We start from the raw sequence: 12,409 nt of genomic DNA on the forward strand, positions 1-12,409 counted from the left end.
CTGATAAAAGTCTATCACCTCAACAACCAGGAGTATTAACTACAAACTCAACTCCAAAATACTTTTTCTACAGATACGAATACCAAACTGTCCCCTTTCTAAAGTCATCTGTCCCTGAAAATAAACTGAGAAGTGTTCTAAGATTTGTTACAATTCATACAAACTTCTTCAATCCACAGCAATGGTATTATATATCAATGTCATCTTCCAAACATCACGATGAATCATGATGTTCTGACATGACTGTCACAATGGCATTTATCCCTAACTCACTAGTTTTCAAACTGGGCTGTTTCTTTAGCTTCCTTGATGCTTTATCTGATTTTTTTTTCTCATAAGTTTCATGTTGACTAATTTGTACAAGATCAAACCCTCTACAAACAGCACAATATCTAATGTACAATGTAATGGCTCTCAAACATTGAAAATATATTATGGGTACTATATATGACTAATTTTAAAGACACACAAATGTAACCTCATACTGTCCAAATTCTGAGATACTCATGAAAAATCTTTAAAATTCAGTCTTCTCTACTATCCTTTTGTATTAAAAGTTCCTTTGATTATTTTGATGAATATGCAAGCACTTTAATTTCTAGATAGAAAAATAGCTAATGCAGGGTAAAGACCTGTCTTTGCACACATTCTTCCTACTCAGTACGCAACTGACCTTCAGTTTAAGGCTTTTTACTATCTGGGTTCTCAGTGAGTTAATGCAAACATATCCAGGTACTTTTACAACACTTCTTAATGAAGCAGTCCTATCAATTAAAACTACCACTAGCACACTTCATACTAAGAGTTGCATTACAATATTTCTCTCCTTGAAGAAAAGAAAAAATATATCCATTCCCAATTCAATTAACAATATCAGGTTAGTTTTAATGAACAGTGTTCATATTGTAGAATACCAATAAGCTTACCTTATCTAGAATAATTCTTTAAGCTTAATTACAATTTCTGAGAACTGTTTAATAAGAAAACATGACAGTGTCAAAAATACTTTCACTGTGAACTAGTGCACCTGCTTGCTACTCTTTATAAACAGACTGAGTCTTTGACAAGATTCATCTTTTGAAAGTCTATCCTTCCTCTACTTTCTACCACACACACTATTAATATGGCTTGTAACTTTCTCAAAAATCCAAACTGTTTTAGCGCCTTAACTGTAGCTTATTGAGAAAAAAATTGGCACATAATCAAAATGTTGAAAAGATACTCCTTTTAAAGATGAGGAAAAAAAAATCTGTCCTTTATTTTCAAGTCCTTGATATCTGCATCTTATAGATTTTTAAGAGTGGATTTTATGCAAATATAGTCAATTATACTGTAATTTCAAATCACAGATAGTGTTATCACCTCAAGTTCTATATTCAATGAAAATTAAGATCCAAGCCAAAAATACAACCCTTAAAAGTAAAAAACATGCCAGGCGTGGTGGCGCACGCCTTTAATCCCAGCACTCGGGAGGCAGAGGCAGGTGGATTTCTGAGTTTGAGGCCAGCCTGCTCTACAAAGTGAGTTCCAGGACAGCCAGAGCTATACAGAGAAACCCTGTCTCGAAAAACCAAAAAATAAAAAAAAAAAAAGATGCTGGGCAGTGGTGGCACACACTTTTAATCCCAGCACTTAGGAGGCAGAGGCAGGCAGATTTATGAGTTCAAGGCCAGCCTGGTCTACAGAATGAGTTCCAGGGCAGCCAGACAGCCAGGGCTACACAGAGAAACCCTGTCTCAAAAAAAAAAAAAAAAAAAAAAAGAAAGCAAAGCAAAAAACATAAGCTGATTATATTAAAAAATTATTAAGTTCAAATGAAATGCACCCAAGAACTATTTTTTAAAAACTGAAATATTAGCTAAAAAGTAACAGATCAATGCTCAAATACAGATGAATCAAAAGACTGAAGATGGTGGATACAGACTCTCATACTAGGCTACTATACCATTTTTCCTAATCCAATCAATCTCATTTATCGTATTATAGGGCATATCCACACCTCAGGTTCAAGTCACTGACCATGCATTCAAAGTTGTTTTTACAATTGAAAACTGCACTGTGACCAAGTTATTTCTAAAACTAAATGTCTATAGTGTGAATACATAAAAGCAGCAGCAGAAAGTAAGATTTGTTGGACAACAGATTCACTACTTAAGCAGAATGTTAACTGTGAGACACAGAAAACAATTATGTAAATAAGTTACAAGACTCAAAATGATAAAGAGCATAGCAGGTATAAAGAAGTAGGACCTTGAGGTGGTATAAATACTTTATTACAGAACAAGATTCCCCCATGAGCTCACATAGCAAGAACTACATAATTTCCCTTACCCATAAATAAATCATTCCACCCACATACCATTTATCCTAAAAGTAACTTTTACTAACATTTTTACCCTTTATCACCTTTTATGCTATTAGTAACATTTCACAGATGATATAACACCACATGACTGAAACAGAGCTAAATATATTACCACCAAGAAAAAAACACTAATAAGTGATCTCCTAGCATGTCTACTTCATTATATTTTAAAACTGGTAATTCCATTAGTAAAACTCCTTAACTAATGAAAAAAAGAAACTATGACTATAGTAGTATCCATTTTAAAGATAGAGTACTTACTTAAGAATGGTTTTTGCACTACTGCAGTCTTCAAATCGAATGGAGTATCCAACTTCCTGGCCTAACATCACGTCCATCTCATCAGCAACTCTCTGAGCCACACTCATTGCAGCCACTCTCCTGGGCTGTGTACAGGCAACTCCTCTTTTGGGTCCTGGCAAAGATCGCATATACTCCACACACCACTGTGGTATCTATGAAACAATTTCACATTTAAATTATTTGTACTCTGCCTGTATACAAACTGTATGTATCTAATGTTATATCTTATTCTAATTATTTAAAGCAAAATTCAATTATGCAAAGAAGTTATGACTCAGCTTACAATAACATGAGCACTCTAAGTCAGAAGGGGTCATATACAACACAGATGTAACCTAATTACACTCCTGGGAAGACAAGGTCCACTCAGACTATGCTCAATATGCTCAACAGTACAGCTTGTACCATTAGTATTTTCTAAGCAACAGAAAAAACATCCAATTTAAATCCCATCCTTTAAAGAATTTTAAGTCTCAGAAGCAAAATATAGCAATGTACACTTTTGAAAACCACATTTTTAATTATAAAAATATAGGCTCAAGTATGTAAACTATAAGCCATCAGAAAGTCACCCTAACACTGCTAACTTTTCCTCAGGAGCAATAAGATGCATGGTGACAGCACCTTAGATGCCATCTTCAAAGTTATCAAAATCGCCACCCTCAAGTTCAAAAGGACTGAGAACAGCAGCCAAGGGAAAAGGGAAAAGAAAATGTGAAACTCAAGATGGTCATAGTTTAGTTCTCTAGCCATTTAATTGAATAGGAAGATGTAAATGTTCACAATCTTCATTCAGTAAGAATCCTCCACTACAAGCACCTAGATCTGGGTCATCAAAGCTTCTGAAACCCTAAAGAATATAGAAGGCTTGGATTTCAGTATTTATATGATGACATCTGATGAGAAATGTTAGCTGATATACTGTTATGTAATTTAGATTACTTTTGCAATTGGGCTAGTTCATACATAAAACAAATAACTCAAAGGGGAGACAATTATACTTTTTCTCCAAAGAAAATAGTATATGTCTTTCCAGGGCCTAAATGAAGAAAACTACTATCTTCCTAGCTCTGGAAACCACCAACAGACCCATAGTGCTTTTCTAGGAAAGCTTTAAGGATCTACCTTCATTTTACCAACCCTCCTCCAATAAAAGGTAAAGAGCAGTGATCAAATGTAAAATTCAAAGCACTGACTAGCATATTAAAGGAACAGCTAGTACTTAAATTCTTAAAACTGTTCAGATTTTAAAAAAAAAAATTCCAATGAAATGAATGACTTAACTTCATTTTGGTTAATTTGGCAGATCTCAAACTTTTAAAAGTTCTTTGTACTCTTAAAATAACTAATGAGAAAGTAACAGATTTACATATTAATTCCTAAAGAAAACCCATCTTGCATAAACTTGATTTTTTTCCCACAACAAATTTTTTTCAAACAAAACTTTTCTAGTAGGGCACATATTTTACATATTTCCAGTTCTAGTGTCCACCCTGACAGACAGCACTTAGTTCTCTTTATATGTCTGTCCATCTGTACAAACTACCTTCAATGCAGCTATTAAAAAACAAAACAAAACAAAACCCTTAAAATAGAATAAAGCATGAAAAATACATAGTTTGACTTTCCAAAAAACACTAACTAAACAAAGACTGTTAATAGCATCTGAAATAATTTAAAATTCTACTGATATATAATAAAGTTAAAGCTACATTCTCATGAATCTTTTTAAAAAGAGTTCAACACATTAAATTTAAAAGTTAAGGGTTTGATACAGGGTCTCTCTGAATATCAAGCTGCCCTCAAACTCTGCCCTGCCTCTGCCTCCCACATGCTGAAATTAAAGGTGTCACCATCCACAGCTAAAAGTTTGAGTTCTTATTAGCATCAAGTTGTCCCTCAATTAAGTCTTTTAATATTTCTGGTTGCTACAATATCAAAATGTCTCTATGAAATACTCAATTTTGATCTATAACACATAATTAAAAAAAAAAAAAAAAACCCTAAGCCAGACATAGTGGTCCACACCTCAGGTTCAGGCAGCAGGATAGTAAACTAGAAGCAAGCCTTGACAGACTACATAGCAAGATCCTTCTTTTAAAGGAGAGGGGGGTCTGAACATACAATGGCAGAGCACTTGCTTAGCAGCATGTGCCAACTATAAATGTTTACCCTACATTGATAAAAAACATAAAGAGTAAGCCAACAAATGCCTTTTATCTTTTCATATTAAAATGGACAATTATTAAATTAACTTCAGTATCTTCCTGAATTTTAGAAATGTCCTACCATGTCCAGCAACTTTTGTAGTCAAGACAAAACTCTTAACTAATGGCTTTCCAAGTGCCTATTAAATCCACAAGTACTTCTTTCAACCATCAGATTAACAGAATTCAAGTTCAGGGATATAACCAGACAGTTTATGGATGTTTCAAGAGTAATTTGCTATGCTCCAGGAGGAAAGAAGATTTTGCTATATGGAGTACAACTGCAATAAATCTAGCCAGTTCAAAAATCTACAAACACACTTATCCCTGAAGTCATTACAAAGCCTGAGGTTGGTATGTCAGCTCAGGGAGCTAAAGGCGCTGGCCATTAAGGCTAACAACTTGAGTTCAATTCTTAATATCCATAGGATGAACAATAACTCTAAGTTATTCTGATTGCCACACATGTGCTACAGCATGGGTGCATCCATACACAAACACACACACATAGATGCAATAATATACAAAATATAAAACAGGCTGCATGTCTATCAACAAGATCAAGTAATGACTTGTTCATATTTAAAAACTGTGGGCACCCGATGAGACACCTTAACAGTGTTTAGTACTATATGCTAGAGGCAGATGGACGCAGGTCACAAGCACACTTTGCACCTTGTAGCATTTCTAATCATTTCCTTCTTGTAAGACAGGATCATTATATAGATAAAACTGACCTTGAATTCAGACTTGCCTACCTGACTCCTAATGCTGGAATTAAAAGGTATGCATTGTCATGACTGGCAATTTCAACTTTTTTTTACACTATTCACATAAAATATTTTAAAAAATACTTGGAGTAGACGTAACTGCTCCAATTGTTCAGATCTCTCTACTCAAGCTCTAGAAAACAAGCTTTGTATTTCTAAGTCTGTATTGTCCCAGGGTAAAATGTGTTGGAAATTATTTCTACCATACTTACAAGATGAGAATATACCAGTTTTTTTCCTATATGAACTCAGAAAAAAACTAAACACTCTCTACTTGAATCACACCCTTAAAGTCACTAAAAAGAACTCATCAAAGTACTATTCTTCAAGGTACTCTGTAAGACAAGACAACTGGAAATGAGTTGGCAGACAATGGAAAAGAATTACCAAGACCCACTTAGCATCTTATGTTTAAACATGCATATAACATATTTACCATGGCATTTAACAACTCACCTGTGTTGTTTTACCAGACCCAGTCTCACCAACGAGTACAAATGACTGGTGTCTAACAAGAATATCTGTAAATCTATCCTTGTATTCCCAAACAGGGAGCTGAAGTCGTTTCTTTAGAATATCATAGTATCGAGGAGTATGGGGCAGGTTGGTAAATGGATTAATGCACTGTGGAAGTGATGTGTGTCCTGCGTGTCCAGTGTGTGTTGAATGGGCAGAATGTGTAGAATGTGTTGAATGAGTCGAGTGGGTTGAGTGAGCTGAATGAGAAGCTTTTAAAGGTGGCAAGCCAGCACTGATAAGCATAGCATTGGTGGAAGCTCTCAATTCTTTCTCCTTTTCTTTCTCCCTCTCCCGTTCTCTGTCTCCTCTATCACGTTCTCGGTCACGATCTTTAGATCGGTCCTCTCTATCCCGATCTCGTTCCCGGTCTTTCCTAGAAATAATACAAAAATTTAGAAATCAGGGTGACTTTAAAAACACATCAATTAGTTATTAAAAATTATGACCAGATTCTTCACATACCAGCATAAACACTCTTTACTACAAAGTCTCTAGTTCCATCCTTCTAAAACCTTAAGCATGACAACACTGAGCATGATAGTCACTGAACCAGAGGCCATCAAAATAGCTCAGCTCCCAAGTCGGATAGTCTTAACTGAATACACAGGACACATCCTCAACACAAAACACAATGTAATTAAAAAAACAAAACAACACAAAACAAAAAAATAAAAATAAAAAACCCCCAACAACGAAAAGCACACCTGAAGCTGGGTACAGTGGCATACACCTTTAAAAACCACGCACTTGGGAGACAGAGGCAAGGGGATCTCTGTGAATACCTTGTAAATCTACATACCTGGATCAACCGATATGAAATGTAGTCAAATTAAAAACATTCACAAAATACAGAATTGTTTTAAAAACTAAGTAATTCACTTTTCTGAACTTATTTATAGCAGTCATTTCTGGTATCTACTACATATATTCCTAATGGAGAAATTTTAAAATACTTTATAATAGAAGACAAACAATATGGCTTTGAGTTGCATCTGAAGGTGGTCTGATTAGTTAGTGATGGAAGAAACCTGTTTACTCACTCATTCTAACTTCACTTCAGACCAGCTCATACACCGTAAGTTGCCATAAGGTTTTGGGACCCAGACTAAAATAATAAGGCAATATGGAGATTTGACAAAAACAAACCCCTAAACCTGTCATTGCTCTTTCCATACAACACATAAAGTCCATTTCCTGTGACCTAAGTATCAGTAAGTACACCAGAGCAAGGACGAGCACTCACTCTCCACAGTTCAATGGGGGGAGCAACAGTACCGACCTTAAACAGAGCACAGCTAAAATGCTAACTAAGCACAGCACTGTATGAGAATGGCTCAGACATAGCAATGGTAAGCTGTTAACTTTATCCAATCTTATTCCTAAAATATGAGATTCTATCCCATATAATCTTACAGGGAGGAAAAGCCTCACTAGCCTGTGGCTTCTTCCATTCTAATGACTACCCACTACAGAATTATAAAGCCAGGTGCTGGTGGCACAGGCCTTTAATCCCAGCACTTGGGAGGCAGAGGCAGGTTGAGTTTGTGAGTTTGAGACCAGCCTGGTGTACAGAGAGTTCCAGGACAGCCAGAGCTACACAGAGAAACCCTGTCTAAAAAGACCAAAGCCAACCTCCTCCACTCCGTCCCCAACACCAAAAAACAACAAAAACCCCACACCCAAATCCCACAAAACACATGCACACACACAACTAAAGCCTCACAAGCCAGCCAAAGCCCAAAACAATTAAAAGTATGTAGGTAAGGGGTGGAATGGGGACACACACATGTACACACGGGCGCGCACAGAGACAAAGAACAAGGACTATGATTGGAATGTGTTATATGAGAAGAATCTATTTTCAATTAAAAAAAGTTTTAAACTCTTTTCATCTAATAGAAAGAAAAATAGGGGAAAAGAAGAAATACAAAATGAAGTCTCAAAATTTCCCAAGCTAAGTCTGTCTCTGAAATAGATCTCAACCATAGCCTTTGTTTCTAATTTTGTCTACACACTCCTTAACTGGGTTCTATATCATCTTAAAATAAGGATAAAGGAAGAATACAAATTCAAATAGCTCAAGGACTAGATACCCTGCAGGCCTAGTGGTCCAGTGAAAGCTAGAGAACCTGAGTTCAAATCTACAGCCCCACGTGGTGCCTGTAACCCCAGTATCGGTGAGAAGGGAGGGAGACAGATGAATCTTGAGTTTGATGGAACAATTAGCTTCAAATTCAGTGAGACCCCCATCTCAAACAAATGGGCACAAACTCACAGAAAATTCTCAAAAGGGTTAATATATGTAGTTATCACCATATTAGGAAAGCCCAAAAAAAATTTAATAAACACCACCCATACTACCAAGACAAGACATAACCTTTCAAAGCAACAAAACTTCAGGAAAGACAGACACAAGGCACAGCAGCCCATGGACTGTTATGTGATAAATTAACACCTATACTAACACACACTTTTTTCCAAGACACACTTCACCTACAGCTCCATTACTATAGCAAAGAAAGAAATACAATGCAAAACACAAGGATTTGCTAATCAGTGAAGTGAAAATTTCAATAAAAAGAGAGGGGCATGGATGGCAACCACAGTTGCAAAACTACAGCAAAGGCCTAAAACTCACTTTATCTACCCTGCAAAATGGAAAACCATCAACTACCAAGAAATATCAAGAAACCATCAACGTGCAGAAAACTGAAGCCCAGGAAGCTGCTGCAGTTCACACTGGCTCCTCAGAATGAGGATGATACAGAAAACTCTGTTACATGAGGGTTCATGGCCTCTCCACTTTATATACATTATAGATATGACCATATACATTTTCTTGTTTAAATGGGAACTTTAACTATAAAAGTTTTGTTCATAAAAATTTTCAAGTTGAAACAATGCTTTTAACTTTTAAAAAAACCTAAAAACAAGCCCAGTGTGGTGGTTACACGCCTTTCATCCCAGCACCCAGAAGGCAGAGGCAGGCTGATCTCTTGCTTATGCTGGAGGCCAGCCTGGTCTACATAGTGAATTTCTAATAGCCATGGCTATGTAGTAGAGAGATGCTGTCTCGAGGGAGGGAGGGAGGGAGGGAGGGAGGGAGCTTTAAACAGCACTTTAGTCCACACTGACAATTATCAACAACAGTTTTTTCTTGCTTCCATGCAAGCTGTGGCTTTTGAGATGGAACTAAAAGTATTTAATACATTTAATGTTGCCTGGAATATCTGAAATGTACCAACAAACACTGGTTACTACTGATGTTTCAGTTTAAATTGTACTTGGAATAACAGGCACTAATATACTGCTAATATGGATGGAAACTAGTCATCTACTTCAGATATCTTATATAAACACTACTTTTTTTCTGACAGTCACACTTTCAGAACTTATAAGCATATGCATTAACATGCATACATAAGGATACTCATAATTTCATCTACAGAAAATCTGAGGAAAGCACTTAACACCAATGAGCAAGACAAGAGACAACTACTGTACTACACAGCCAATGGGACCCAAATCCCAAGAGTGCACTGAAACTACACTTTGTATTTAGGAATAAGTATGGACTCCAAAGATGGAAATAATGATCTGGAGTAACTTACTGCTTTTTTCTTTATAGCTCTACGGGTGAAAATTTCTTGCCCTTTGTATCTTATCATCTTATTATTTAATCTCAGCTACCACAGAACTGTAGTGAAACACATAATTACAAATTCTTATCAGGAATATTAAGAACCATTAGGATAAAAATGTCCTCAGATTTTTTGGGAGCTGGTTGAGATAGCTCAGACTGAAAAATTGAGTTGACCCCTGAGGCCAGCATGGTCAAGAGGAGGTAACTTCCCAGCACTTGGGAGGCAGAGGCAGGCGGATTTCTGAGTTCGAGGCCAGCCCGGTCTACAAAGTGAGTTCCAGGACAGCCAGGGCTACACAGAGAAACCCTGTCTCGAAAACCACCACCCCCTCTCAAAAAGAGGTAACAGACTCTGTGTTTTCTTCTGCTGACCATACACACACACACACACACACACACAAAAGTGTGCTGGAATGGAGACAGCAGGGTCTGGTGACAGCTGGGGTGACAAAATGAACAAGCCTATGCTGTCAAATACACTAAACAAAAGCAAAGAGGGAAGGAAGCGAAGAATCCCTGGCAGTCAAAACTGCCTTCAAACCAAGTGAGGAAGGGGAAAAAAAAAACAAGCACAAACACTGTATAAACTCATTACTAAAGAAAACCAGTTCTATATGGTACTCAAGAAACTTAGGAAACTGCAAAAACTGCCCTGCAGAATCTCTAGAAATTAAGGAATTACTGTACAACTGGTCTCTCCTAACTGGACTTAGTGACAAATATGAAATATTAAGAGGAAACATGAAGCTACCACAATATACTCAAAATCCATTTTACCAATGTCATGTTTTGCAAGAGAAATCACCATAATCACTGTAATGTGGAGCCCCAATCGCAATAAAGCATTGAGTCATGAACATACACACAAAAACTCGGGAGTGCACACTCTCTCACTGTTCATCCCAGTGTGGCCTCTATAAGGAGGGAAATTAGTTGCCTCATAGTCAAATGTGGCATTCACTGTAACTTCACAGAAGTTACCCACTTCATCAATCCAATATAAATGGCATTTATGACAGGTGGTGATGCCTAACTACAGTACTAAGTTTCCTGTTGAGAAAAGGAAATTCTACATGCCACTATAATCTATGGGAAAGCTCACTGTAACTTTGCTCTCCCTTGGAGAATATTCATGAGCTGTTTCTACCTAAGAACTGACAGAGCTCAATTACTCACATTTGGATTTTTTGCTTGAGAGAACAGCTGTCTTGGGATGTTTTATTATTACAATGCTTAGTATTATAAGCTTAAAAAAACTACACAATCAAAACAGAACAAACCTGCTTTCCATATTCAATATTTCAATCTAAGGAGAGCAACAGAACACATCCTATCCTGACCTATTCTCACAATGGTACTTAGAACTCAATCCCAAAGGACTTTCCGTTAACAAAAACTCAAGAGACCACACATCTGACTTGACAGCGAGTCGGTGTCACAAGACATAAGAAAATGATAAAATCCTGTAACAGTTTTGAACATTCGGACTTCCGTGGCTACATTTTTTTAATTAACCCAACAGATCTCTGTACTGCCGAAGCATAAACATACAACTAATTAAAATGGGAGGGTAGGAATATAAACCAAAGTACATTTTAAGTCTGAACTGTGAAAGAAAAGACAGGAAAGGGATAATACAACTGCTTACACGCTAAATGCCCCCCCCCGTCTTTGCGAAAAGTCTAAGAAAAGGAACTAAAACGCCAGACCAAAAACCGGTGTAAGCCTTTCTCAACCTGCACGTGGGTGGTGTTTGTTCAAACACGCTTAAGATCACTTTTTTGAAAAGTGCGTCCAAAGTGGGGAGGAGATAGAAATAACTTCCAGAGCGGGGGGGGGGGGGGAAGGAATACGGATTTTCACAGGCCTACCCCAGGGATGCTTTGCAAGGCCGGCTTTTCAGCAAAGCAGGAAATAAAGGAGATGGCGGGAGGGCAGGCAGAGGGCGGAAGTTGGCAACGGCCTCTCCCCAAGTGCCTCAATGGAAGGAGGCCCTCCGTCTCCCGCCAAACAGTGCGCCCCGAGGTCGGCTCGCCTCTCCCCCCCCCCCAAGCAGGCAGCGCCCGCCGCCGCCCGGGGCCGCCCACGGGGAGCAGTGCCCTTGGCCATCCGGTTCCGGCGGCGGGCCTCACGCGAGCGCCGAGGCCTCGCGGCCCGCTCCGCACGCCCGCCGCCCCGCGGCCTCGTGGCCGCCACGGGCCCCCTCGCCCCGGCCGCACACGCTCGGCACGCGCCCCGGCCGGCCGACGGCAGACAAAGGCTCGGCGGCCGGGCCTGCTCCCCGCCACCAGCCAACAAAGCCCGAGCCGCGACTGCGCGCCCCGGCCTGGCTTACCCATCGGTCCCCGCACGCTTCTTGCCGGAGGGGTAATCCTCCCCCAGGTCCAACCGGTGCCTCTTGGACATCCTCGCACTCCCAGAAGCGGACGCTTAGGAAGGAAGGGAGAAGAGAGACCCCGGCAGCCGGATCCACGCACAAGAGGCCCGCGGCGCAACTCGCGGGGACCCCCACCCCTCCCGCCACCACAGCCCGCTCCGTGCGGCCCGAACCAGGAGCTAAAATGGCGGCCGCGACGAGGGCAGGGCCTGCGCGCGCGCCTCC

The 12,409-nt window shown here is 39.1% G+C and overlaps 1 protein-coding gene across 1 annotated transcript in view; it reads right to left on the minus strand.

The window, feature by feature from the left end:
* Positions 1-12,409, minus strand: part of Dhx15 (DEAH-box helicase 15) — a 39,644-nt gene extending 27,235 nt beyond the window's left edge. Inside the window, exons 1-3 of the mRNA XM_021210273.1 lie at positions 12,143-12,409; positions 6,102-6,537; positions 2,627-2,820 (exon numbers count right to left, since the gene is read on the minus strand). Of these exons, the coding sequence (XP_021065932.1) occupies positions 2,627-2,820; positions 6,102-6,537; positions 12,143-12,213 (701 nt within the window). The 5' untranslated portion in view covers positions 12,214-12,409. The remainder of the gene's footprint in view (positions 1-2,626; positions 2,821-6,101; positions 6,538-12,142) is intronic.

The sequence above is a fragment of the Mus pahari genome, chromosome 13, assembly GCF_900095145.1.
Source record: "Mus pahari chromosome 13, PAHARI_EIJ_v1.1, whole genome shotgun sequence".
Classification (NCBI taxonomy): Eukaryota; Metazoa; Chordata; class Mammalia; order Rodentia; family Muridae; genus Mus; species Mus pahari.